This window comes from Lepus europaeus, chromosome 18 (genome assembly GCF_033115175.1).
Source record: "Lepus europaeus isolate LE1 chromosome 18, mLepTim1.pri, whole genome shotgun sequence".
Classification (NCBI taxonomy): Eukaryota; Metazoa; Chordata; class Mammalia; order Lagomorpha; family Leporidae; genus Lepus; species Lepus europaeus.
The window spans coordinates 13,705,186-13,733,149 of NC_084844.1; the positions used below are offsets into that span (position 1 = coordinate 13,705,186).

At 47.0% G+C, this 27,964-nt stretch overlaps 1 protein-coding gene across 1 annotated transcript in view; it reads left to right on the forward strand.

The window, feature by feature from the left end:
• Window positions 1-27,964, forward strand: part of PITPNC1 (phosphatidylinositol transfer protein cytoplasmic 1) — a 268,978-nt gene that overhangs the window by 234,110 nt on the left and 6,904 nt on the right. Inside the window, exons 7-8 of the mRNA XM_062175555.1 lie at window positions 15,329-15,484; window positions 19,025-19,088. Of these exons, the coding sequence (XP_062031539.1) occupies window positions 15,329-15,484; window positions 19,025-19,088 (220 nt within the window). The remainder of the gene's footprint in view (window positions 1-15,328; window positions 15,485-19,024; window positions 19,089-27,964) is intronic.

The following is a 27,964-nucleotide window of genomic DNA, read 5'->3' on the forward strand; positions in this document are numbered from 1 at the left end:
AATTCTAAAATCTTCTACCTCGAATTATCATCAGGTCGTAGAAGTTGAAGGGCTCAGTCTTACTCTGCCCGACTATAAGGATTCCCACTGCTCATTTCTGAGGTTCAATAATGTGTTAGAATGGCCCACAGAACTCAGGGGAACACTTTGCTTACATTTGCTGGTTGATTGTAAAGGATACAACTCAGGAATAGGCCAAATGGAAGAGATAGCTACGGTCAGGAGAGTGGGGTGGGGTTTTTCCCGAAGCTTCCACGCCCTCTCTGTGTCACCATCCCAAAGTCCATGTGTTCACCAACTCAGTAGCTCTCTCATCAATAATCTCCTGGCCAAAGGTTTTATAAAACCAGCATTTGGCAGCAAAGTCCCTGGGTTCAATTCCTGGCTCCAGCTCTTGACTCCACCCTCATGCTAATACAAAGCCTGGGAGACGGCCACCATGGCTCCAGATGGGAGATCTAGATCCAGGAGTTTCCAAGTCCTGGCTTCAGTCTTACCCAGGCCTGTGTGTGGCGGGGCATTAATTCTTGTAAATCAAAAGTAAAATGTATACCATTCAATCTCTGCCACCCCGCCAATCCCCAGAGGCCACCTCATTAGCATGAACTCCGGTGAGATGGTAGGGCTCCTTGGAAGTAACAGAAGGTGGTCCCATCAGGAAGTGCCAGGGCCTTGAGAAGCTCTGTCCCTCGAACCAGGGACAAACACCAAATACAGTCCTCATTCCACCTCAAAGATTCAGCGAGAGAATGTATCTCAGGAGCTTGGCGCAGGCTGTGGCTCAGACGAGCACTTAGTAAACATTGGCTCTGTGATTACTTTTCCCGTCTAACATCCTTGCCTTGGTTCTGACCACCTCCCTCTCCTCCCCAGCCCTTAAAAGGCATCAAGGCTGACGCCAAGGCTGGAAACCACAGATCACGAAATTGCTTTCTGGGGGAGGCGGGCATGTGGCCCAGCAGCTCAGCTACCGCTCAGGGGGCCTGGGTTCCGCGCTTGGCTCTGCTCCTGACTCCAGCTTCCTGCTAACGCAGACCCTGGGAGGCAGCCATGATGATTCAAGTAGCTGGGTCCCTGCCACTCAACTTGAAACAGTTTTTATTATCTTGAGGGGTGTGCTCGCAGCTCCCCTTTCCTGCTTTCTTTTCTCAGAGCAGCGAATTTCAAGTGTTTCTGGCTTCACCGGTAACTGACAAGGGGGCAGACCATGTGGAGATGCCCCGCCCACCACGTCACCTTTTTCTCTACCTCAAGGAGCACCAGACCGCCCTACCAGCCAAGCTGCTTTAACAGACTTTGCCAAGGACCGGCACACATCGCTCCGTGTGGGCAGTGTATTCCGATGCCAAGAGCAAATGCTTTAAAAATAGCACTTTGGATATTAACTGCTAACAAAGCAGGAGTCAGCACTTCTGGCAAGGATTTGCAATGGAGGCTTTTTAAAAATTTCTGTCTTGAAGCTGACATGTAGCTGGCGACCTTTCAGTTAAGTTTCAGGTCAGTTCTCGAGCACACCCTGCAGTTGCCTGAGATGTTGTATTTTTTTTTTAAATAGCTTTATAGATGTTCATCCATTTGGGGTCCACAATTCAACAGATTTTAATATATTCACAGATGTGTGCAGCCATCACCACGATCATGTTGAAACCTTTCCTCCCCAAAAGAAAACCTGCTTACTTTAGCTGTCGCCTCCCTACTGTCTCACCCTCACGTCTGCCCCAGCCCTACCAGCCACTAACCTGCCGTCTCCATGGGTGTCCCTGGTCCCATTGCCAAGGAAGAGGCACACTTACTCCCTGTAGGTCACCTTTGGCGATCAGCTTCTTTGAAAAGCTCCTTTTTTAAAAAGATCTATTTATTTATTTGAAAGGCAGTCACAAAAAGAGAAGGAGAGGCCGGCGCCGTGGCTTAACAGGCTAATCCTCCGCCTTGCGGCGCCGGCACACCGGGTTCTAGTCCCGGTCGGGGTGCCAGATTCTATCCCGGTTGCCCCTCTTCCAGGCCAGCTCTCTGCTGTGGCCCGGGAGTGCAGTGGAGGATGGCCCAAGTCCTTGGTCCCTGCACCCGCATGGAAGACCAGGAGAAGCACCTGGCTCCTGGCTTTGGATCAGCGCGATGCGCCGGCCGCAGCGGCCATTGGAGGGTGAACCAACGGCAAAAAGGAAGACCTTTCTCTCTCTCTCTCTCTCTCACTATCCACTCTGTCTGTTTAAAAAAAAAAAGAGAGAGAGAAAGAAGGAGAGAGAGACATCTATGCACTGATTCACTCTCCAAATGGCCACAAAGCCCGGAACCTGCAGTTCCATCCGGGTCTCTCACGTGGATGGCAGGGGCCCAAGCACTTAGGCCCTCTTTGCTGTTTTCCCTGACACATTAGCAGGGAGCTGGATTGGAAGTGGAGCAGCCAGGACTTGAACTGGTGCCTATGGGATGCCAATATCACAGGCAGTGGCTTAACTGCTGTGCCACAACGCTGGCCCCAATTTTATGCATATCCCTCTGATGATTCAAGCTTAAGAAAGCTGGCAGTAAATTGGAGCTAAATTTTACGTGGTCGGAATGGCCATTCATGGGAGGGCAATGACAATAGTGTCTGCAACAGCTGGGAGTCCCCAAGAAAAGTTCCAGAATGCAGGAAAATGCCTGACCTGTGATAGCTGTCGTTACGTGGTCCCCAGGTCAGGGCCCTAGGGTTACATTACGTAGCAGTTCCTGACTGGGGCAGTTTTGCTCAGCCCTGTTTCATTTGACATTTATCAAAACCTCATTTCAATGAAGAGGGCAAAGCCTGTTGTATTTTGTGGTTCCAGCTGAAAGTATAATTCATCATGGGGACTCAATAGCTCAGGGAATGTCACTGTCTGAGATGTAAGCTCCGCCCCAGCTGGGCCACCATCCCCTGTGGGCTTCTCCTTGCGCCTTCCAGGTGCGAGGTGACTGGAACCAACACAGGACATGGTTTCACGGGAGCTGCACGATTGAAGAAGCCCTTAGCATCACCTTGGTTCTGCCGGATCCAAGAACCAGGTGGGCGAGGCCGGCAGGTGTGGCTGACCCTGTGGAGCTGAAGCCTTCTAAAAATGAGCTCGAGGGCAGGGGTGGCCAGCTAAGTGCATCTGGCCCCAAGGAAACAGCCTGGCGCCAGCTCAGCCCTTCCATACAGATGGGCTTTAACTACAGGAGTTGAGTTTGCCACCTGCCCGGTCTGGGGAACAGCAACAGCCCCCGGAGCCAGCAACCTTGTTGTGGATAAATCTATAAATCCCAGAAAGCCTGAAGATCTCATAGCCTGACTTGTTCCCAACCAGTCAGTCCCTGGGGCCAAGGGAGCTGGGCAGGGCATCCCTGTCAGAGAACTTGCATGTCACCCAGTGGGGCCAGCAGCAGGCACTGTGGGGTTCGGCACTCTGTGGCCACGCAATTGAGCAAGGACAGGCTTTCCTGGAGAATCTGGAAGACTCTCTGGAACACGGTATGAGTTGTGTCCCTAGAAAGAAACGCGCCAGTGCCTCAGAGTGTGAACTTATATAGGATAGGGTCTTTCAAGTCAGAATGAGGCCGTTAGGCTCAGGGGAAATCTGGACACAGGCCCAGGCAGGTGCAGAGGGAAAACACACAGAGAGTGTCACGTGATCACTCCAGGGTGGTGGATCAACAGCCCCTGGGCACCAGGAGTTGCCAGCTAGCAGAAACCAGGGGACAGGTGTGGGTCCAGTTCTTCATGGCCCTCAGAAGAAACCAGCCCTGCTGGCACCTTGATTTTGGACCTCTAGCTCCAGAACTGTGAGATGACAAATCTGTGCCGTGTAACCCCCCGCAGTCCTAGGGAATGATGACGCTCAGTTCCCCTTCGGGAAAAGAGCCTGCCCTGTCCTGGAGGAAGCAAAGGTCAGCACGGACAGGTCTGCATGGGGCTCTCCTCCCTGCAGAAGGATCTCCTGGGGCGGGCAGTTGGCACAGGGGTTAGGATGCTGCTTCAGACGCCTGCATCCCATGTCTGAGTGCCTGGGTTCGTGTCCCAGCTCTGGCTCCTCTCTCTGGCTTCCTGCTAATGTACACTCTGGGAGACAGTGGGTGATGGTTCAAGTATTTGGGTCCCTGCCACCCATGAGGGAGACCCAGATGGAGCTCCTTGCTCCCAGGCTCGGCCTGGCCTGGAGCTGGCTGTTGTAGGCATTTGGGGAGTGAAGCAGCAGATGGAAAATATCTCTCTCTCTCTCTCTCTCTCTCTCTCTCTCAAATGAATAAATCACATAAAAAGAGAAAGAAGATGCTGAAAGCCGTGACTTGAAGGCCGAAGCAGCCTACCAGTAAGAGGTGGCTGCCCGGTGTACTTTCCATGCCAGGGAAGCTCCCTGCTTGGCTGGACCACATGGGTGAAATCACTCCCTTCATTAAGGGAACAGCCCGTGGCTGGGGTAGATGGCTTTGTTCTCTTTCTGTCGACTTGGAACAGGATGCTCCTGCCTCCCAAACAGAAGGAGAGAGTGAAAGAATTTGGTTCCAAGCACTGCAGACTGTCACATGGCCTTGACCCAGAACCTGGCCTTGGTGTCCAACGTGCAACACCGCTTCTCTTGGAATTCCTTCAGCCACCATCTGATGGATACTGACATATGACAGCTCCAGAAAATAGAAGTGCCCAATTTCCATGATACTGAGCAGTCACAGTTTTTTTTTTTTCCCAAGATTTATTGGTTTAATTTGAAAGAGTTATAGACAAAAGGAGAGATCTTCCATCTATTGCTTCATTCCCTACGTGGCCTCAATGGCCAGGGCTGGGCCAGGCCAGAGCCAGGAGCTTCTTCCAGGTCTCCCACGTGGGTGGCAGGAGCCCAAATACTTGGACCATCTTCTACTGCTTTTCTCGGGCCATTAGCAGAGAGCTGGATCCAAAGTTGGCATCCAGGACTAGAACCAGTGTTCCTAAGGGATGCCAGTGTTGGCAGGCAGCAGCTTTACCTGCTATGCCCCAGCGGGCCCCAGCGGTCATATTTTTATTTGAGCTTGTCAGTGTTTTCCTGTACATTCAACTGCAGGGTAACAATAAACTCATAGAGACAAAGCAACATTTGGGATTTCCTTACAGCCTTTCATCACAGGCCAGTACTGTGGCATACCAGGTAAAGCTGCTGCCTGCAGTGCCAGCATCCCATATGGGTGCTGGTTCAAGTCCCACTGCTCCACTTCTGATCCAACTCTCTGCTATGGCCCACGAAAGCAGTAGGAGTCCTTGGGCCTCTGCACCCATGTGGGAGACCTGGAAGAGGCTCCTGGATTTGTTTTTTTTTTCTTTTTCTTTTTTAACATTTATTTTATTTATTTGAAAGATAGTTATAGAGAGAGGTAGAGACAGAGAGAGAAGTCTTCCATCTGCTGGTTCACTCCCCAAATGACTGCAATGGCCAGAGCTTAGCTGATCAGAATCCAGGAGCCAGGAGTTTCATCCAGGTCTCCCACGTGGGTGCAAGGGCCCAAGGACTTGGGCCATCTTCCACTGCTTTCCCAGGCCACAGCAGAGCACTAGATCCGAAGAGAAGCAGCCAGGACTAGAACCAGCGCCCATGTGGGATGCCAGCACTTCAGGCCAGGGCCTTAACCCTTTGTACCACAGCGCCGGCCCCAGAGGCTCCTGGCTTTGGATAGGCCATTTGGGAGTGAACCAGTAGATGGAAGACCTCTCTCTCTCTCTGTCTCTGCTTCTGCCTCTCTGTAACTCTACTTTTCAAATAAATAAATAAATAGATCTTAACAAAACAAACACAGACTTCAAAAATATTTGAGGCACCTGCATCTCAGTATCTCTGAGGGTGTTTTCATTCTCATGTGCCAGTCACTGGAGCAGGGGTGGGGACTGTCTCGTGCATCGTGCACCTTCTATGGGCCAGGCTGGGCTGGGGACTTTGCCAGCCCTGCGAGGAAGTTGTTACTGACACCACGCTGCAGGCAGGGATGCTGAGGCTCTCCTGTGACTGCAGGGAGAGCAGCAGAGAGTGTCCCGTGCACCTGGGACAGGGCCTGCGTCTTGGTCCTTGGAGAACCCTGAACAGGATGCCATAGGTCAGGAGGCTTATAAACGATGAACATTTACTTCTCACACCGTGGAGGACAGGAAGTCCAAGATCAGAGAGCTGACAGATGTGGCGTGTTGTGAGTGCCCACTCACAGCTCACAGATGGCACCATTTTGCTATGTCCTCCCATGGCAGAAGAGACAGACAGAGAGAGTTCTTCCGTCCGCTGGTTCCCTCTCCAAAAGGCCTCAATGGCTAGAGCTGTGCCAAGCCAAAGCCAGGAGCCTGCAACTCCATCTGGTTCTCCCATATGGGTGGCAGGGGCACAAGGACTTGTGCCACCTTCCACTGCTTTCCCAGGCACATTAGCAGGAAGCTGGATCCAAAGTTGAGCGTCTAAGACTCGACCCAGTGCCCACATGGGAAATTTCACCCACTGTGCCATTGACTCCATAGAATCTCTTGAATCTCTTTTTATAAATAAGGTTGCTAACTGCTTCCCAAAGGCCACGCCTCCTAATTCCATCCTCTTGGTGATTAAATTGCAGAGCATGAATGGGGCGGGGGGTGGGGGGGCAGGGATCGAGGTGGTACAGACATTCAGACCACAGCAGGTTGGCAGCCCAGGTCGCGCAGGGGATAAATTGCTGATCAGTTGCGAGCTGCGTGCTCCTCGTATAGAATCTGGAGAAGGTATTTGTCCCTGCAGTGGCTGTGCACTCGGGTCACCTGGGGAGCTATGGGAACGCTGCATGGCCAGACCCCACCCGAGGTCAGCATTATCAGAGCGTTGGTTAGTCTTGTTCTGAGCTGTCTCCCTCTGGGGCGGCTGTAGGGGACGACCCTTCCTTGCCTCTGCCAGCCTCTGTGGCTCCAGGAGTTCTGGCTGTGGCTGCATCATTGCAATCTCTGTCCCCATGTGACCTTCGTCTCTCCGAGTCGTCTTATAAGGACATTTGTCATCGGATTTAGGGCCATCCATTTAATCCAGGATGATCTCATCTGAAGAGCCTTCATTTAATTACATTGGCAAAGACCTTTTTTCCCAAATAAGATCACATTCATAGGTACTAGGGGTGAGGACTTGGGCGTCTCTGTTGTGGGGGAACTCACCCCCTGTGGAGAACTTTCCCCAGATTTTTTTATTGCAGTGGGTCAGGATCCAGCAAGATACGTGACCTCTCTGTCACCCTGAAATCAAGCTTTATGATCTTTTATCATAGACCAAACCCTGAAAGTGGCATGTGGAGTGGCCCAGAGGATTTGTAACATCTGAGATGAAGGCTTAGGTTTGTAAACCTCATTTTAAAATAAGGAAACGTAACAATGAACGTTTGAAGTGCAAAGTAGTCCCTGTTCTTTGATAAAGAACGATAGGAGGGATGTAACCGAGTTTGAACCAGGACCAAAATGCTACACAAGCTGTAGAGCAGCAAACCAGAAATACATTTTGTTGTTTTTTTTTTTTTTTTTTTAAAGGAGGGGGTTGTAAGAAAGGTCAACTGGTAGGTGAACGAGGCCATTTAGGTAGTTAACGTTCACAAAGCCGGATGAGAAAATGAAGATTGCAGGAAATGATTTCAGCGGAAAGGGTGTCGGGAGGTGGGGCGGAGGGGACGTGGGGGAAGGAGCCCAAGGTGGAAAAGCCCCTCCCATTCCAGACAAGACCACGCGCTGTCACTCACCCTCTTCCCCGTCTTGGGTTCATTTTCATTCTGAAGCATTCGCTGGGTGCATCTCTGAGTCTTGATGAACGAGTGCTGGACAGCTCTTTCTTTACCTCCTTCCAGCTCTTTGAGAGTGAGGTCCCAATTATAGGCCATGATTGAGGTGGACGAAATGAAGCCACCAGCTGTGGCCATGACACCCGCCTTGCAAATATTCCACGCACGGTTGCCATTAAAAACCCAATTGTTAATTGTTTTCTTGGCATATGCTGTAACAAAAACACCTGTGCTCTTTCACACTAAAAGCAAATGCATTGGAAAGAACACTGGGCTAGGATTAGCGGGGGCTAGGTTAGTAGCTGTAGCCCTGGTATCAAATGTTGGTGATTTGGGGCAAAATATTTCACTTCTCTCAGGGCTCAGCTTCTGATCTCTAAAACTGAGGACATGAAGCCAAATGATCTCTTCAAGCCTTAAAATTCTGTCCTGAATCTTGAAAAATGTAATAGACCTTGCATTCCCCATGTTAGCCTTTTCCCAAAACTTTATTTATTTAATATTTATTTATTTAAAACATAATTATTTATCCATTTATTTGAAAGGCAGAGTAACAGACAGAGAGAGCTTCCATCTGCTGATTCGTTCCCCAAATGGCCACAGTGGCCAGGGGTGGTCCATGCTAGAGCCAGGAGCCAGAGACTCCATCTGGGTTTCCCATGTAGGTGGGGGTGGGGTCCAAGTAGTTGGGGCTTCCTCCACTATTTTCCCAGGCACAGTAGCAGGCAGCTGGATCTTAAGCCGAGAAGCGGCACTCAAACCGGTGCTCTGATATGGGATGTAGCTGTCACAAGCAGTGGCTTGACCTGCTGCACCATAGAGCTGGCCCCCAGCGAACTTCCCATAGAATGTTATGGTCGTATGATGCAATCCAGACCCACACATGCACTTAGGCCTCCACACTCTGCTGTGCAAGCAGCACTTCCCCAGTCTTCACTCTGAACCAGAAGTTGACTGGGAAGCCCCACAATTCTCTACTGCTTTGGTAGGACAATCCCCCAGGGATCGACTCTTCATGTTGCAGAGTCTTGTTTTATGCTTGAGAAGGGCAGGCCCAGAGCGTACCTACCTGAAGGTTCTAGAACAGGTACCACTGCACGCGCAGCAGTCATGGGTTGAAGAAATGAGCCGAGGGCAGCCCATAAATCAGGGAGGGCAGAGAGGGCGTGGTCAGCTGGTTCCACTCCCTCCATCTGCATACTCAGGCCCCAAGTGCAGGACCTGAGGGGCATGGAGGAAGCTCAGGCTCCCCAACTCCAGTGCCTTCCTGCCTGCCTTGCTGTGTCCACTGGGTTCCTTGTCTCTTTGCAACTCTGGCTTGCCAAAGAGTGTTGGCCCCCTGCTTTCTGTACCATACAGGGTGGACGTGTACCCAGCCTTTTGTGACTAGTTCCAACCCAAGTAGGACAGCCCCTGCTCAGGCGCTGGAGGATTTGCCTGTCCCCACACTGGTCAGCCACAGGCTGGATGCCATGTCTTCTAAGCCTCAACATAGCTGTTCAAGCACAGTGAATAATGAATGCCCTTCAGTTGCCTCTCTTGTGGGAAAATGAGAGAAACCAGTTTTCCCAGTTTAATCCAGCCCCTGTCATCTAGCACACAGGAGCGACTTGGCAGGCATCAGTTTCCTTGTTTGCAGCTCTCAGGCCGTTGTGGCTGATGGCATGAACTTCTGGTGTGTTCCGTGAAAGAACAAAGCAGCATTCACTCTCTTCATCTTCAGCAATCCAGTTAATGCATCTGTCTTATGATCCACTTGGCACATCTGTTTTGTTACCTTTTGCTGAGTAACAAGCCACCCCGGAATTTGGTGCATTAAAACAGCAACAGTGGGCAAGGTGTTTGGCCTAGTGGTTAAGACCCCTGTATCCCACATCAGAGATCATGGGTCCAATTCCAGCTCCAGCTCCTGACTCCAGCTTCCTGTTAATGCAGATCCTGGGAGGCAGAGGTGATGGCTCAAGTGATCAGGCTACTGCTACCCACATGGGAGACCTGGATTGAATTCCTAGCTCCTAAATTCAGTCTTATCCTAGCTCCAGCTGTCTCGGGCATTTGGGGAGTAAACTAATGAGTGACAGCTCATTCTTGTACTCTTGCTCACTCTCTCTCTATCTCTCTCTCTCCCCCCTCTCTCCTCCCAAATAAATATTTAAAACAATGACAAGGGCTGGCCTTGTGGCTTAGTGGATACAGTTGCTACCTGTGACACCCGGCATCCCATATGAGCGCCGGTTTGAGTCCTGGCTGCTCCACTTCTGATCTAGCTCCATGCTCATGTTCCTGCGAAAGCAGCAGAGGATGGCCCAAATACTTGAACCCCTCCCACCCATGTAGGGGACCCAGAAGAAGCTCCTGGCTTTGATCTGGCCATTGTGGCCATTTGGGGAATGAACTAGAAGATGGAAGATTTCTCTCTGTGTCTCTCCCTCTCTTTTTCTATAACTCTGCCTTTCAAATAAATAAATAAATATTTTTTTAAAAATTGCAACAACAATGCATTATTTCTCATAATTCTGTAAGCTTATCTGGTTACCTGGGCAGATGTAATTGGCATGGTATGTGCTGGAATGGAAATGTCTAAGATGGCTTTTTCACTGAGGTATCTCAGCCACAGCACCTGAGACCCCGTTGAGGATCCCTCCCATGCCCTCACCACGTGGCTAGCTTCAGCGTTCTCATGGCACAGTGGTCTAAGGCCATCAGACTAGTCTTTATGCATTGGCAGGCTTCCAGTTTCTGGTTTCCAGCTTCTTTTAAAAGTCTAAACTGGAGGCTGGCATTGTGGCACAGCAGGCTGAGCCACCATCTGCAGTGCTGGCATCCCTTATGGGCACCAATTCAAGTCCTGGTTGCTCCACTTCCAATCTGTCTCCCTGCTAATGACTTGAGAAAGCAGCAAGAGTTGGCCCAAGTGCTTGGGCCCCTGTACCCACATGGGAGACCTGCAAGACACTCCTGGCTTCAGCCTGGCCCAGCCCCAACCTTGCAGCCATCTCTCCCTCGCTCTGTAACTCTGCCTTTGAAGTAAATAAAATAAATCTTAAAAAAAAAAAAATAAGTCTGAACTGGCAACGCCCCAGCACGGTGAGGGGGAGTGAGTGGCCGCCGTGTGTAAGGATGGTCTGTCATAGTCTGCATGGTGATACATCTCTTGATTTTTTTTTTGGTCCTCTCTTTTTATTCCTTCTAATTCAATTCTCTTTATTTTTTGATGGACAGAAAGCTATACATAACTAATGTACACAGCCTGATGAGTTTGGAGCTGCGTTTGTACTCATGAAACCTCACCACAATGTATACCACAAAACCCTCCTTCACCTCCACATGCTTTCTCCCACTTCTTATTATTATAATCATCATCTTTTATCTCCATGTCATCATATGGTATAAGAACACGAGGCTAGCAAAAATTAGCCCCCTGGCGTTAAACATCAGGTCTTTCCCGGGCAGCTCCAGGGTGCTGTGGACAAGCTTGCTGTCTCTGCTCTGGAATCAGGGTTGGACATGTTTCTTAAAGGCTCCTCTGGCTGTCTCAGGACATGCAATAATGGCCAGCATCAATTGAGCACTTGCTATGGGCTGGCTTAGCACGTAGGCCTTTTTCATGTATCGTGTTATTAAATTATAATCTTTCAAGGGCAGTTACTGGGTTGGTTCAGGCAATGGACAAGCAGCGCCACAAAAGTGAGTAACAAAGCTTCAGATGTGCTGCCACAGCCAAAGTCACCGTCCCCGTCACACAGACACTTGTTCCCCTGGGATAGTCGTCATTCATTCTCTTTTGCTTCCCCCTTCCCAAAATCCCTTTGTCAATCTTATTCTATTCCATTAGCAGAACAGACTTTGTATTCTATTCTGCGTTAGTTTTTCATTCCTCACAATACCTGGGCAGGCTACTTTAGAGAGGGAAGAGTTTCATTTTGGTTCACAGTTCTGGACATGCAGGGCCCCAACAGCACGGAGCTGTCTGTGGTGGGGAGGCCCTGTGGACTGTATCATGCCACAGAGTGAGCATGTGGGCACTTCTGCATCTGTGTCCCCCTTCTAGCCTGGAGACTCCACCTACTGATCAAATGCTATTTAATCACCCTCTGAAGGTCCCACTGACAAACATCATAGTCAAATTCAGTTTCCATCCTCTTAATACTTTTACATATGGGGCAGGCCAGTGTTGTGGCCTAGTGGATTAAGCTGCCATTTGCCACCCTGGCATCCTGTATCAGTGAAGTGTTGATTCAAATTCCACCTACTCCACTTCCGATCCAGCTCCCTGTTGATGCACCTGGGAAGGTGGGGCTGGATAGCTCATGTGCTTGGGCCCCTGCCATCCTTAGGGGATGGAGTTCCTATGGTCAGGCCCAGACCTGGCTGTTGCAGCCATTTGGAGAGTGGACCAGTGGATGGAAGCACTCACTCTCTCTTTTTCTGTCTCTTTCTCTCCCTCTCTCAATTGCTTTGCCTTTCAAGTAAATAAATATCTTTTAAAAAAAAAATAGTAACAAAGCAAGGCTATCACTGCTTATATTCACCATTGCCCTGGAGGACCTATCCAGTTCAATTAAGTTAAGGAAAAGAAATAAAAATGTGTGGGGAAAGTGGTATTAACATAGGACTTTGGAGATTAAACTCCTGCATGAGTTTGGGAGGATAAATACTCGAACCATGGCACATACGTCAGACACGTCTCTCACTTGGGTTCTTCCTCCTCCCCCCAGGCCCTCTGTCTTCCTAGAACACACACAAACATTGAGGGACCTTGAAGAAAGGTCAGAGAGCACAGGGCACTCCTGCAGAGTTGAGTCTAATGGCTGAGCAGCCTCCCACCTGCTCAGGACACAGTGACACCTGGTCCGTACCAGGCCTGCCCACACCCTCAGTGAACACCTGCTCAGCCTAATGGCCATTACGATGTGGGGATAGCAGCAAATTCAAGCTGGTGTCCACCTTGAAAATCCCACCTAAATAGCACGTAGCATATTTTTAAATTGCATTTCTATAGGTTTTTAAATTATTTATTGATTTTGCTTATTTGAAAGGCAAAGAGAGATCTTCCATCCTCTGGTTCATTCCTCAAATGCCTGAAATAGCCAAGGTTGGACCAGGTTAAAGCCAGGTGCCAGGAACTCATTCCAGGTCTCCCAACTACCTGAGCTACCACCACTCCTTCCCAGGGTCTGCATTGGTAGGAAGCTGGAGTCAGGAGACAGAGCCAGGACTCTAACCCAAGCACCTCCATATGAGCTGCAGCTATCTTACTTGGCATCTTACCTCCCAGGCCAATCACCTACCCCTGAGTTAAGTCTTGAAAGAAAAGGAGATATAGGCAAAGTATAAAGTTGACCAGAAAAAAGGAACTTCCAGAAGAGGAGATATACAGTGTGGTGGAATGGGAAGGCCATGCCAAGATGGCCGCTGACAAGTGGGCGTCAGTTACTCAGCAATGGCTTCGAAACCCATCTGGCAACGGAGCCTGCCTGGCAACAGACTGTGATTGGATGGCTTCAGATACTGCCTGGCAACAGGTTGTGATTGGTTAGGGCATAAACCGCCCCTTGACTGGATTGGCTGCCTTGACTATATAAGCTGCTGTACCAACTGAAATAAACGAGTCTGCGGGCTGCTCGCCTCTGTTCCGCTTTCACCCAACTCCTGGGGTCTGTGTGGTGGCTCCGCGCCTCTTGCCCCCACCACACTCCTCCCCTCAGAACGAGTCCACAGCAACAATACAGGTCCTGGGATTTTGGCGAATGGGTCTGCCAGCAGCTCCCCGGGTTCACAGGGGGAGCCGTGGTGTTGGGATGCTGGTCCGGATGGTGAGCAGCAACAGAAAGACCTTGTATTCCATGTCAGGACATTTTAGTTGTATCCCAGTGGCAGGGTGGGTGCCATGGGTGGGCTTGGGGGAGGGGAGTGGTGTGGTCAGATTTTCATTTGGTAAGCCCCTCTGGCTACAGAGTGGGAATGGTGAGGAGGTGGGGAGGATAAGGGCTCTGTTCTGACTTTGTTGATGGCTTGGTGTTGACCTCATGTGGAGTGGGTTCCTGGAGTACTCTGTGGTTTCTGGAGGAGCCACAGTGGCGGGAGCAGGCACCGTAGCACAGTGGCCTCACAGAGGAGACAGACCTGCAGGGGAAGGCGAGGGCAGCACCAGGCAGCCATGTGCAGCCGCAGCCAGCCCCAAGTGCATAAACCTGTCTCTGTGAGCAGTCTGCCTTGACCGCCCAACCTCACCCCTGAGGCACCGCCTGGTCTGAGCTGAGCAGACCAGGGCAGTCCCAGCCAATCTGGTTTTGTATCTCTTCCTGTCTACTTTTCTCCTTGCTGGAGAGGAGACCTTGTTTTCTTGCTTCTGCTCTGCGTGTGAGGCTCCTGCCTTCCCTGGATGCCTCCATCCACAGAGGCAGGATCGGGAATCTGGAGAGCAAGCCCAGAGCAGCTCCAAGCCTTCTTCGTGCTCGTAATTGTTCCACATATGTTTCTGAACATCGAGACTGGCTTTTTTGTTCGTTGTTAGTCTACGCATTCCTTCTGCAGTATCTCTGCAGACATGATTGCCAGTGACCTAATCAGTGGCTGACTTCCATCTGGCAATCACTGAGCAAATATTAAGTGGTTACACATTCTTTAAAAACCCTTTTTAATTTTTCTTCTTTCAGTCTTGTAGCTGAGGGATACATAAGTCTCAGCAAATGTTCACCTGTTACATCCAGATCCACACAAAATCACTCCAGGGGTTTCTCTTCTGCCTCTTTGTCCAGCTGCAATACCATAGATGAATTTTGTGTGTTCTTGAACTTCAATTTGAATCACACAATGTATACACATGTCTGCGTCTGGCTGCTTTTGCTCAGCATAGTATCCTGGGGAAGCATACATGTTTCCTGTGTGCATCCACCAGCAAACACTTTTTCCTTGTGTGTAGTATTCCACTGTGGGATTATCTGGCTTCCTGCTGATGAATGTCTGGACTGCTTCCAGTCTCTATTATGTTGAAAGCTGTTGCACATGTACTAGAATGGTCTTTTGGTGGCCATATGCACTCATTGCACCCAGAAATGGAGTTATCAAATCATAGTCAGGTATCTGCCAAGCTCTGCACACGCTTGTGGATACTGCTAATAACCATCCATGGCACTTGTGTCAGTTTGTTCTCCCATTAAAAGACTAGACTTTTTTTATGAAGTTTGTTGGCCCTAAAATGAAGGGAAAATACAACACGATATCATAAAATCTAGTCTTAAGTCACTTTTTGATGACATTTAAATAGACGAGCTGCCTTTTTTTTTTTTTTTTTGCCACTTTATTATGATCTCTCTTTTTTAGAACTGAGATACCGTACAATTCAGCCTCTAAATAAGAGCACTGTTCAGTGGTCCTCATATTCACTATCTAATTCCAGAATAATTTCATCATCCGACAGGAAACACTGAACCCATCTGTGGTCACATCACATCCCTACCCTTTGCCAGTCCCTGAAGGTCATTAATATACTTTCTCTCTCTTATGGATTTGCCTACTCTGGACACATCATATAGATAGTTGAACTTTTAATGTACCAGTTCCTTTTCTCTGATTGTTTTTTTTCTAGGATCCTAAACACTTCAAGTCTGAGAAGACAGGCCGGGGACAGCTAAGGGAAGGCTGGAGAGATAGTCATCAGCCCATCATGTGTTCCTACAAGCTGGTGACGGTGAAGTTCGAGGTCTGGGGGCTTCAGACCAGAGTGGAACAATTTGTACATAAGGTAAGTGATACGGCAAAAAGGAAGACCTTTCTCTCTCTCTCTCTCTCTCTCTCTCTCTCTCTCTCTCACTATCCACTCTGCCTGTCAAAAAAAAAAAAAAAAAAGGTAAGTGATCCAACACCAGTTCCTGCACTGTGGACAAAGTCCCTGTCTTGACTGTCAAGTTGAAGTGCATGATGCACAACAAATACACAAATGCTAAGGTAAAGCCAGGTAACACATCTGGAAATCACTTTGGGTGCAAATGCAGTTCATGTATGGCTTGGTTTCCTTCTCCTAATAGATGTTTTACACCTCATCTCTCACTCTGTGCCCTCCGTGTCTGTCAGGCGAGTGTATCTGGCAGCTGGAGCTTTCAATCCACATTTCTCACTTTGGTATTGGGCTGCTTTGCTTCCAGAGGCACCTGGGAGGGGGCCAGAGGGCTTATCAGTGTGCACAGTTCCCAAGGATCACTCACACTCAAAAGATCCTGCAAATGTAGACACCTAAGGTGCGAGATGGCCCACAAGACAGAAAGAGAAATCCCAGTAGTCCCATTAGATGGCACACCTGGGCATTTCTGCCCTGAAACAATTCTGTTTCTAAAACCCGAGTAACAAACTCAGAACAGCGATTTCCTTTGAACACCTACGTTCATGAAACATGGCAGTTTTGTAGCAGGAACTCACTTGGTGGTGATTTAAATAGTCTCAGTGTCTCTAACATGACTCTTACCCTCATGGGGGAAAAAATGAGAAATACAATGTTGCCCATTGCCCTTTGTAGCTGCTCCCAGTTTCACAAAAATAAATAATACCCAGGTGACCTTCATATTCCAGGTAGGCTAACTCTGTGTATCTTTCCAGTTAAAAACTGATAAAGGGTAGCTTCAGAAATTCTTCTGGAGGCCACTGGAATTTAACCTGGATGCACTGAGCTTTTGGACTTGGACAGATTTGTCTACTGGGATTAGGGACTGGATGACAGTCCCTAATGAAAAGTTCAATTCTTAAATCTAGGCCCAAGGAATAGATGGTCAGTTTTGCAACCCCTCATAGCTTAGGTTGTTGGTAAGAGACCCTGGGACAAATTTGAGAGCCTGGATGTTTCACTGAGCAGACAAGGCTGTGGATCCTGCACTGAGCCCCAGCGTGAGACTGAGTGAGATCCGTGGAAATCAAAGGCCAGAGCCTCCTGTCTCCACCCCCAGAAGCAGGAAGATACCCACAGCTCCCAGATAAACTTTTTCCAGCCTCATCTCCGCGTCTAAGGTTGTTTCTTACCTGACTCCCTACAGTAGCCCTTTCCGGAAACTTTTTAACCCAAAACGATCGCCTTTGACTAGGGCTGCTCTCATCGTATTCTGTTTCCTCTTTCAAAGCTATTGAGATTGTCCCAGTGTTGTCTTCTCTCCTCACCATTGACTTTGGCTGGTTTTCAGAATCGATTTTGTTGGGCTTTATATTTTTTTTATTTGAAAGGCAGAGAGAGAGAGAGAGAGAGATCGCCCAGCTGCTTGTTCACTCCCCAAATGCCTTCAGTGGCTGAGGCTGGGCCAGACCTAAGCCAGGAGCCAGGAACTCCATCCTGGTCTCCCACATGGTTGGCAGGGGCCCAAGTAAATAAGCCATCACCTGCTACCTTCCAGGGTGCACACTAGTGGGAAGCTGGAATGAGAAGCAGAACCAGGACTCAAAACTAGGCTCTCTGGTATTATATGTGGGTGTCCCAAGCAGTGTCTTAACTATTGTGCCCAGTGCTGGCCTCCAGAATCCATTTCTTTAAAATACCTGTCAGAGGATGCTCTAGTTACAGGCATTCCCCTTGCCCATTTCCAAATATAATGAAGTGTGATCAAGCCCCTGAAACACACCTGCTCTGGCACATAAGTCACTAATGAGTATCTGAGGCCAGCATTTGAATGGATCTAAAGTGCCAGGGATGCCTTTCTCTGAACACCTTTGTTTTTTAAGAGTCTATTCACGGTTAAGGGGGGGAAATGTTGGAAAGCAGAGCCATTAGCACATTATTGAATTCTTGTTTCCAGCCGACAGCTGTGTTGTGCTCACTGTAATAGGGTGTATTTACTGATGCCTGGATGCTGTTCTTTTGAATTCCATGAATTTGACACACTCAGCACTGTGCGCTGTTTCTTACATTCAGTACATGTCTCCTACTTCCAAATCCTAAAAAGCCTCACCAGGTATCCAAAGGCCAGGAGTAATACACACTTCATGATAAACGCTTCCCTTGTTTTTGCAAATTCACCAAATGCAAATCCATCATTTACTGAAATGTGCTTGAGCCCTTCAGGAGAGACTTGTGACAATCACTGGACTTGTTTGGCAGAAAGAAAGGAATGTTGGAGGGAGACTGTGAGCATGCAGGAAACATTAAAAACAAATTTATGCAGGGCGAGACAGGAAACCATGAGAGCATGTGAACAGTATCACACACACACACACACACACACTCACACGGTCTGAGTGATTTTCCTCAGCTCTCTGTTATCATGACATGTCGCCCTAAGTAACCACTTCATTCCTTTTGTCTCCAGCCAACCCTATCACTCCCGTTATGTTCTATTCTACTTGAGGTCTCTTATTTCATCTCTTTCGCTCACAGTTGACTGGGAGCAGACATTTGGCCTAGCAGTTAGGATGCCAGCCAGCATCCCACATCAGAGTGCCTGGGTTCAATGCCTGGCTGTAGCTCCAGACTCCAGCCTCCTGCCATCCCAGCTCTTGGGAAGCAGTAGGTGACGGTTCAAGTACTTGGGAGCTTAGAGCTCCTGGCTTCAACCTGGCCCAGTGCCAGCCCTTGTGGGCATTTGGGGAGTCTGTCAGCAGATGGAAGCGCGCTCTCTCTCTCTCTCTCTCTCTCTCTCTCATTCTCTTGACCTCTCAAATTAATTAGCTGATTGATTTTTAAAAATAGTAATAGTTTGCTAAGCTGCTTTTCCCACCCCGATCCCATAAAAGTTGAACCTAGAAGAATACTTATTCATCTTGTATCCTACACCCTCTTTTATTTTTTTAAAAGATTGAATCAGTATTTGCGATATTTCATCAGAGAACAGGGAGTGTTAAGGGCTCTTTGTGTAGAAGTGGCTCACTGCCCGGAAAAGCATTCTTGATTTCCAGCATGTATGACCTCCTGGTACCAGTGAGTTACGTACACCCTCCAACACATGAAAAGTAGACACTGTTTTGGTTAAAGATAAATGAAGAGAAGAGCCCCAAGGTGATTAGTCTGGAGAGTCATTCAGCTCACTGCTGCGTGACTGCCGAGCAGTTGTCATCAGTCTTTACACACCCCCAACCCAAGTCTCAGATGAGACAAAGATACTAATTTCCAGCAAGTATGCGCACACCATGCAGAGGGCCGGGGTGAGCAGGCACATGATCTGTGTGTCTCAGTCTGTAATTGTCACCACATACTGATGGAGGGATTGAGAAAGCGCTCATCACCAGGATTCTCCAAATGGGAAGCAGTCTGTTTTCCAAATAGTTTTCATCTAACGTGGTATTATTTCAACCTCCACCTTTTGCTTTCCAGGTGGTCCGAGACATTCTGCTGATTGGACATAGACAGGCTTTTGCATGGGTTGATGAGTGGTATGGTAAGTCAACTTCCCCACACTAACTTGGAGAACCTCTTCATAACTTGTGGACTTGGGCTTCTGGCCATTTGGTTTCAACTGCTACCTAGAAGGACAACAACAGAGGCAGGCTGCTGCTTCCTGTATTGGAAATAGCACTATCCACTAGGCATAATGAAGATGTAATTACAGAAGCTTGGGCTAAACACAGAACTATTGATTAAGCGGGACCTCAGTGTTTTTGATGCATGCCATTTGATACACAGAGCTCCATCATTCTCTGTTGGATGGGTTTCAGACCCAATTCAGTGTATCCCAAATGACTCTTCAAGATCAAAGCTGTCTGAACTATCGCATCAAGTGAACACAGTTCTTTGATTCAGAAAACACTTGAAACAATTTGTCACCAGATACATAAAGATTCTGCAAAACTTTCAGGGCAGACAGAGGCAGAGGTGCCTTGTTAATCCTAATTGAAACTATCCTGGCCTTTTTTCATGACCTAGGAAGAGTTAAACAAGTTCTGCACATTTCCAATAAATAAAAACAAGGTTTGCTTATTCATGATGGATGGACCATCCTTCCCAGACCCTGCTGTGTCCACACAAATCCTCTGCATTCCCAGAATCAGATAGCGCTTGTCCTGGCTATAAATAGAAATGAACACACCCAGTGGGTGACTTAGGTTAGATCTGATTTTCAGGTTGGTTATCCAGTGAAATGCCCTCCTCCTTGGCCTTTTCCTAAGTCACATTATCTATCCTGAGTGTAACCTGGATTGCATTTGGTCCTTTTCCATCATTGTTCCACCAATTCTCTCCCTGTTCTTAGCAGAAGGCACGAATGTTAAAGTAAAAACATACAGTGGATGAAACAGGCAAAGACAGTGATGGTTATTAATGTTGTTAGCTATTTCTGAGTTGCGTTTAGAAAGGCATGGTTCTGTAGGCCATGGATTTATTTTATTTTTGCAGTTTTCCCAGATCTGCACCTTCGAAAGAGCCAATGCATCTTTGCATGTCTGTCCAAATACAGATCATCATTTAATCTCTGATCACACACTCCCCCATGCCGTGCTCATGTAGTGAGAGCACTGGCTTGCCACATTGTCATGAAGTTCCTCAAAGACCTGTCCATTTGCGGTTGTCTTTTGTGAGACAGGTGTAAGGAGAGTCTCCTGTGACAACTTCCTCTCATCCTCAAATATTTCTAGTGTGTTCTTTGTAGGGAGCTTCATTCAGATTCTCAGAGGGAGCACACACCACAAAAAGAGGTCAAGAACTCCTGGTCTCTTTTGTATTCCTTGGAGCTGATGGTTTTACCAACACCAAGGGCATAGCAAAATGATATCCAAAGACTCATGAGCTCATACTGATTAGAAGTTTGGCAAAAGAACCGACACCTGAAGCGCCAAAAATCTGCCAGTCTGAAGACTCAAAGACAGGCAGTTGGATAGGTTTCTCTCTAGGGCCTGAGTGCCAAAGAGGGCTTTTCAGAAAAGGCGACATCAGAAAAAGCAGCCATGTTCTGATCAAAAGGACAAAACACCAGGAAGCTCTTCATCAGAAAAGCAGGTTTGATTAGAGGTAGGTTTGATAGGAAGTGAAAGAAGTGCAGGTCTTTCTAGTGAGTGAATGTCTGGGCACAGAGCGGGCGGACGGACTCTTCTCTAGCTCAGCTGAGCCTAGGGCAAGGAAGCAATTTAAGGACTTTTAAAGGGGGAGAGAATCCTCAAATTACCCAAAGCTAGAATCAAAGGAAATGGGAGATGTCCAGTCTAGAGAACATTTTAGAACACTTAGGTATTTACTGAGGAAGAGTTAGATGGAGACAGTCAACAACTCCAGGAACCTATTGCCCAAAATGCGCTTTCTGTAGGTAAGCACTCCCAAAAAGCCCCAGTGTGGCCATTAGTGGGTTAAATCATCAAGGTGCCTGGAATCCCCAGAATAGATCTCCACTCGCTGTGTCCCAACCGAAACAAGCAGCAGGTTTCACTCAGCAAGGCATCTGAGAACCGCACTATCCACTTCAGGTCAACACTGCAGGCTTCCACACCCTCAGCTGAGCTGCTGGCCAGGCACACAGTGGCTCTTTAATTAAGCCAATGCAGAACTCAGCCAATCAAATGACCAGAAACGGTCCCTGCCCACACAGTGTCTTCTCAGTCCTTTATTCAAGGAAACTGTGGGCCTTTCAGGCAAATGGGTGTGTTACTGTCACTGAGGCCAAGTGCCCACCTGTCTTGGCTACCTGAAATTGCTCATTTTTCTTTGGCGTGTTTAGACTCAGTGAGTCTCTTCAGTAGTAAACCTGGGAAAGGTCCAAAGTAAAGAAACCCTCGCCCATCACTGTATTCACAGTGTGCAGCACTGGTTTCCAAAGCAATTGGACCTGCAACATCAGCATCCCCCAGGTACTTGTTAGAAATACAGAGACCCAAGCCCTACCTCAACTCTGCTGACTCAGAAACTCTGGGTATGTAGTTCAAAAATCTGTTTGAACAAGCCTTCCGGAAGATTCTAAAGCTGGGCAAAGTTTCAGAACTACTGGTTTATAGCATAGGCTATAAAAAAAAAAAAAAAACAGATTGGATTGCAAGGACAGTTTAATTTAGTCCAAATAGGTTAGACTAGACTACCGGAGATGTCTTCAGGCCAACTGCTGAACCCCACTGAGAGTTAGGGAAAAAGCACTCCATTTAGACAGATGGGCAGACTCTGCAGGTGTCATGGGTGTGGCTGAATTTTGGCCCCAGTCTCTCCACTGGCTGTATGTTCATACACTGCACAAACTGTACACCCTAATGCAGGGGCAGCCTTGGATAGCACCATATCTAATGCTCAATTAAGAGTCAAGGAAAAATAAAAGATATTGTAGAGGATGGTGATCTTTTTCTCACCCAAGGACTAATTCTGTATCTCTTCTGAGTTCCAGCATTTGACAGTCACGAAACTGTTTCCCTAAACAGATGTTATTCTGCTCATGTTCATTGTAAAGCATAACCATTTCTATGTTGGAGGAGTTGAATTTGTCTTTCAAAGCTCTAACTGGGCTTTATCTGTGAGCCGTGGGTCTCTCTACATGGCTAGAACCCTCATCAGAAAAGCAACAAGAACACACTTCACAAGATGGGGTGATCTGGGAGATGGATAAAAATAGGCAGCCGGGCTTCACAAAAGCATGGTTTTGCCTCACAAATCTGACAGTATTTTGAGAGAGGAACACAGAAGATTGCCAGAGGGAGCCTGGGACTGGTGGAATCTCATGAATGTCTTTGAAAATCTGACTCTTCCCAAAAAGTATGGGGTGGGGGGGTAGTTCTGGCTTGTGTAGATGAAACTATGAAAAGTCACATAGAAATCAGCCCGGGCCCCCTGTGCCAGTCTGAGAGTGAGGCAAACTCAGGGTGGACAAGGAAGCCTGCCAGGGGCTCCCATTCTGTGGTTGAGTTCAACCAGCCAGCATTTCCCAATGACCCCCTGCTTTCTGAGATAGGAACTTGAGTGCTGGCTCTTATGCAACATTTTCTGTGGGTGTTTATGTACATTTTTCTGGGGAGAGAGCCCATAGCTTTCCATCAGATTTTCAAAAAAAAAAAAAAAAATCTGTGAACCCTTCCATGCGTACCCATTACTCCAATTAGAACTACAGAAAAAGCCCCAACTGTAACTCAAGGTTACAGTTCTAGATCTGAGTGGCTTGGATGACATGGAAAGAGTTTGCACCAACCTCAAGGGTTGGCTATTCTCACTACAAAGAGGTGGAGCCACCTTAAGTTTTTTGTAACAAGCATTTATTGAATTTATAATTACTTCATGGGTTAAAAAGTGGCACTTCCCAAAAGGTGGTCAGCATTTTCCTGGAGCCAGAGTGATCTCCAATCTAATTCATGGTTTCTGGAGCCTCCCTCCCACAACTGCTTGTTCAAGACTTCCATTTTTTCTCAGAATGAGAAAAAAAATGACTTCTATTTTGGCTGAGGAAACTAGAACTCGAGGGAAAATGTTTGCAGAGGGAAATCAGGAAATAAAGAAGAGCATGCCACTGGGTGGGTTGCTGCGTGAGAGCGTAAGGCTCTCCTTTTTAAAACTGTAGCTGCTGGGGCCGGCTTTGTGGTGTAGCAGGTAAAGCCGCTGCCTGAAGTGCCAGCATCCCATATGGGTGCCAGTTCGAGTCCCGGCTGCTCCTCTTCTGATCCAACTCTCTGCTATGGCCTGGGAAAGCAGTGGAAGATGGTCCAAGTGCTTGGGCCCCTGCACCCACATGGGAGACTCAGAAGAAGCTCCTTGCTCTTGGCCTCGGATCAGCATGGCTCCAGCTGTTGCGGCCATCTGGGGAGTGAACCAGTGGATGGAAGACCTCTCTCTCTCTCTGCCTCTCCGTCTCTCTCTGTGTAACTCTGACTTTAAAGTAAATAAAAAATAATAATAATAAATCTTTAAGAAATAAATAAATAAAATTTTAGCTGCTGCACCTGGGTAACACAATGAAAGAAAATTCATTTGGTGCAGGGCATTTATAGCTTCTTTGTGTGTTTGGCTGACTTTCTTTTTTTAAGATTTATTTTATTTATTTGAAAGGCAGAGTTACAGAGAGGCAGAGAGAGAGAGAGAGAGAGAGAGAGGTCTTCCATCCACTGGTTCACTCCCCAAATGGCCTCAATGGCCAGAGCTGTGCTGATCCTAAGCCAGGAGCCAGGAGCTTCTTCTGAGGCTCCTACATGGGTGCAGGGGCCCAAGGACTTGGGCCATCTTCTGCTGCTTTCCCAGGGTATAGCAGAGAGCTGGAACAGAAGTAGAGCAACCGGGACTCCAACCGGCACCCATGTGGGATGCTGGCACTGCAGACAGCAGTTTTACCTGCTATGTCACAGCACCAGCCCCTTGGCTGACTTCTATCCTGACAGCCTTTCAAATATATGCTCTTGCCTCTACTTCATATGAAGTCAACCTGGCTTCCTTAAAAATCAAGTAATTTAAAGTTGAAAGACTAAGACAGTGTATTTCCAAAGAGAGTTAATATTTATAGTAAGAAATCAAAAATTCAAGCACAGAAAAAAATTAAGAATGAATAGGTAAATCATAGAAGAAATACAATGGCCAATACATTCACTACTAATCACAAGTGTAAGGAAAACAAGAACATATGACATTTGCCTTTCTGATAGAAAAAAACTTAAGAGATTAATAATATCCAGTTTTAGATAGAAAATGATGAAGTACAAAATCACTGTTAAAGTGCTAAGTACAAAGAACATGTGACCCAGCCACTCTACTTCCAGAATTTGTTCTTAAGAAATACATATGTGCTTCCGAATGCGTGTACAAATCTATCCTGTGTGGTGGTGTTTATGAAAGCTAATAGATAGTGTCCATATAAATGCCCATTAACAGGACTATGGTCAAGGAAATTATGATGCAACCATACCATGAATATTGTGCGCAGCAGTTACAGAGAATAAGGGAGTTCTTTCCATTAGTGTAAAAAGCAAGTTAAAACCATATATTCAATATGTATAGTATAGTATATGATCTTATGATTCCTATATGTAAAAATAAATAACTAAACCAGGAGGGACATACATGAGTATGTGATTTCATAGAATAAAAAATATGCCAGTGTATTCCTCCAGCTTTTAATGGCATCATCTCTGGGAGAAGAAATAGGATTGGTGGGAGAAGGTCACATAAATTAAACTCTTTTCTCCCCATAACCTGGGACTATGTGAACAATTTAATGGAATATAATTCATACATTACTTGAATGAGTCCCTAAACATATAACAATTGAAAATGATATTTTATACAAAAAAGAAAATGGGGGAGGCAACCTAAGATTCATATGGTTGAGGTCTATTTTGGTCTTCAATGCAAGCCTTTAGTTCATAGTTTAGGAAACCCAGATTCTTCAGTTAGTACATCCCCCTGGTCAGACTTCTTTGTCAGAACTGGGTTGGTGGTAGAGGAGGAGATTGTGGTCTCCACCTAGTCACCTGGGGGCCAGTGCAGTGCAACTTCCACACCCTGGTAGCCGAGACCTGGGGCCTGTTTTCCCCTCACCTATGGGGAGACAGGAAGGAGTAGGGAAGAAATGGTCAGGAAGAAAGCAGAGGACGGGGCAAGATTTCGTCCACTACAGTGCCGTGAGGTGGGCACTGTACCCCAGAACACTTCAGTGCCGATTCTGTCAGCGGGCTCAGAGACGTTAGGATGAACCTTCCGTATCAGAGTCCTGTACTCATCCCAGCACTTTCTTAGACCAGGTGATTAGCCCCAGTGTTCCTTGTTCAAGAATGTTTTACTTAAGGAGCCGTATTTGAAAAAGGTAAAGTATGGTTTTTCAAAGATCTACAAGTTGAAAGCTTATTAGTTACCAATTTATTTGCAAAATAATTGACCTAGGGTTCCTTTAATTATGAATGTGTGTGATACATGTAAGCATTTGTTTGTGGAAGCAAAGAGATGTGAACCCAAATTGTTAGAAGACACATTGGTCATTGAAAATCAATCAGTAATGAAGATGAATCACCCCCGAAAGTGTAATCTGTCCTCCAGGCACAGGTCGTTGGGTTTATTAAAAACTTGACTCGCATATAGATTTGGCGCTAATGTATGTTGCAGAAGCAAGACACAATACATTTCACCCAGAAACTCTGGACAGGAACATTTTCACTTGATTAGGATGTCCGTAAATGACGGAGGCAGATGCTGGGAATCTTTACATCATTCCCAGATACATTTATGGTTTGTGGAGATAGTTAGGCATCAGTGGAAACCAAATAATCATTTTTTAGAGAACTGTTCTCGAGAACTAAAATGTTCATTTTTAGGTGATCTAATTGGGAGAATGTTTATCATTATATGGAATTTTCTGAAATGTTATTTCCTCTTTAAAAAAAGAATGAGTTGTTCCTAGGATGATCGAAAATTTCACAAAAGTATATCTTTTCCTTACTATTTCCAAATCAATGGTATTCATCTGTAATGACCCCAGATAATTGATTTTTCTTTTTTTTTTTTTTTTTCTTTTTGACAGGCAGAGTGGATAGTGAGAGAGAGAGAGAGAGAAAGGTCTTCCTTTTTGCCGATGGTTCACCTTCCAATGGCCGTTGTGGCCGGCACATCTCACTGATCCCAAGCCAGGAGCCAGGTGCTTCTCCTGGTCTCCCATGCAGGTGCAGGGCCCAAGGACTTGGGCCATCCTCCACTGCCTTCCCGGGCCATAGCAGAGAGCTGGCCTGGAAGAGGGGCAACCGGGATAGAATCCAGCGCCCCAACCGGGACTAGAACCCGGTGTGCCGGCGCCGCAAGGCGGAGGATTAGCCTGTTAAGCCACAGCGCCGGCCAGATAATTGATTTTTAAATAATGCTCTCCTTTCTTACACAAGTAATACATATTTGATGCAGAAGATTTAGAAAATATACTCAAGCAAAAAGAAGGAAATGAAGTGATCTGTAGCTCCTCAAAATGATCACTGCTAACATTTTTTTAAAAGATTTATTTATTTATTTGAAAGTCAAAGTTACACAGAGAGAAGGAGAGGCGGCGGCGGGGTGGGGGGGTTCTTCCATCAGCTGGTCCACTCCCCAATTGGCCTCAATGGCCAGAGCTGGGCAGATCCAAAGCCAGGAGCCAGGAGCTTCTTCCAGGTCTCCCACACTGGTGCAGGGGCCCAAGGACTTGGGCCATCTTCTACTGCTTTCCAGGCCATAGCAGAGAGCTGGATCGGAAGTGGAGCAGCCGGGACTCCATATGGAATGCCGGCACTGCAGGCAGCAGCTTTACCTGCTACACTGCAGTGCCGGCTCCCACTGTTAACATTTTGAAATGTATGCTTTTGGTATTATTAAATGGAGATAATACTTTGGAGATAATGCTTTTCTGACTCCAATGATTAGTTATATGATGTATATAATTTCTATCTGCTATTCTTTATATAACAATGTGAATATGAATGCTTTATCTCTATAGGAATGCTAAATATTCTTCTTCCTGGTTTTTAATGATCACATTCTACTGTCAGTCCCTTGAATTGTTTTCAGTTTTTCCAAACAAGTTTGTAACGATCATCTTTGTTGCTAAATCCTTCGGCACACCCATAAAATAGATCTGTCTTTGAAAGCCCACAGCCACATAATCAAGTCCTCCCTTAGAATGGAGCTAATTAAAGAATAATTTCTGCTGTGCTTCACTAGGATATAAAAACTAAGACTCCTTTGCATGTGTCTTCCAAATTTCCATCCTGCCTATTGGGGTCTTTAGGGGATACTAACGTCAGACACGTAGAGAGAAACTTCTCAAAGTTTTAAACTTCCAACTAAAAATGACCTCTTAGTACTCATTCCAGGTGTATTTATGTTTAAAAATTTTTGATACCCAGCCATTGCAATTAAAGTGATTGTGTTGAAAGAATGTGTTGTTATGAACTAAGATGCATTTATTCTAATCGCATAATGGCATCTTTCTATTGCTGTTGGTTACCTCAATTTTCTAAAAGAAAAGCATGCTCTTTGCCTGGCCAGACCACTGCTTAGCATTCTTGATGCTTACATTGCTTTCGGAGAGTGCTTGTGACTGCTGATTTCAGGGTACTGGTGGGGATCACCAGCTTTGGTGAAATAGTCCAGGTCTGGATTTAGAGCCTCCCTCTGCCTTGGCCCTAGACCACGGCAAATTAAATCATAAACTTCTGGCAAGTCTGCCCTTTGGAGAGGAATAGACTCTCACATGACACATGGATTGATATAAAAAGACACTGAACCACGTGATGCAGAAAATACTTGAGCAAAAATTCCAGCTGTGAATCCCCACTGCAAATCCCTACCGAGCCAATTAGCGATCAGGGTGGTTGATGAAGCAATGGTTGAGCAGACCTTCATCCGTGAAAAGGCATG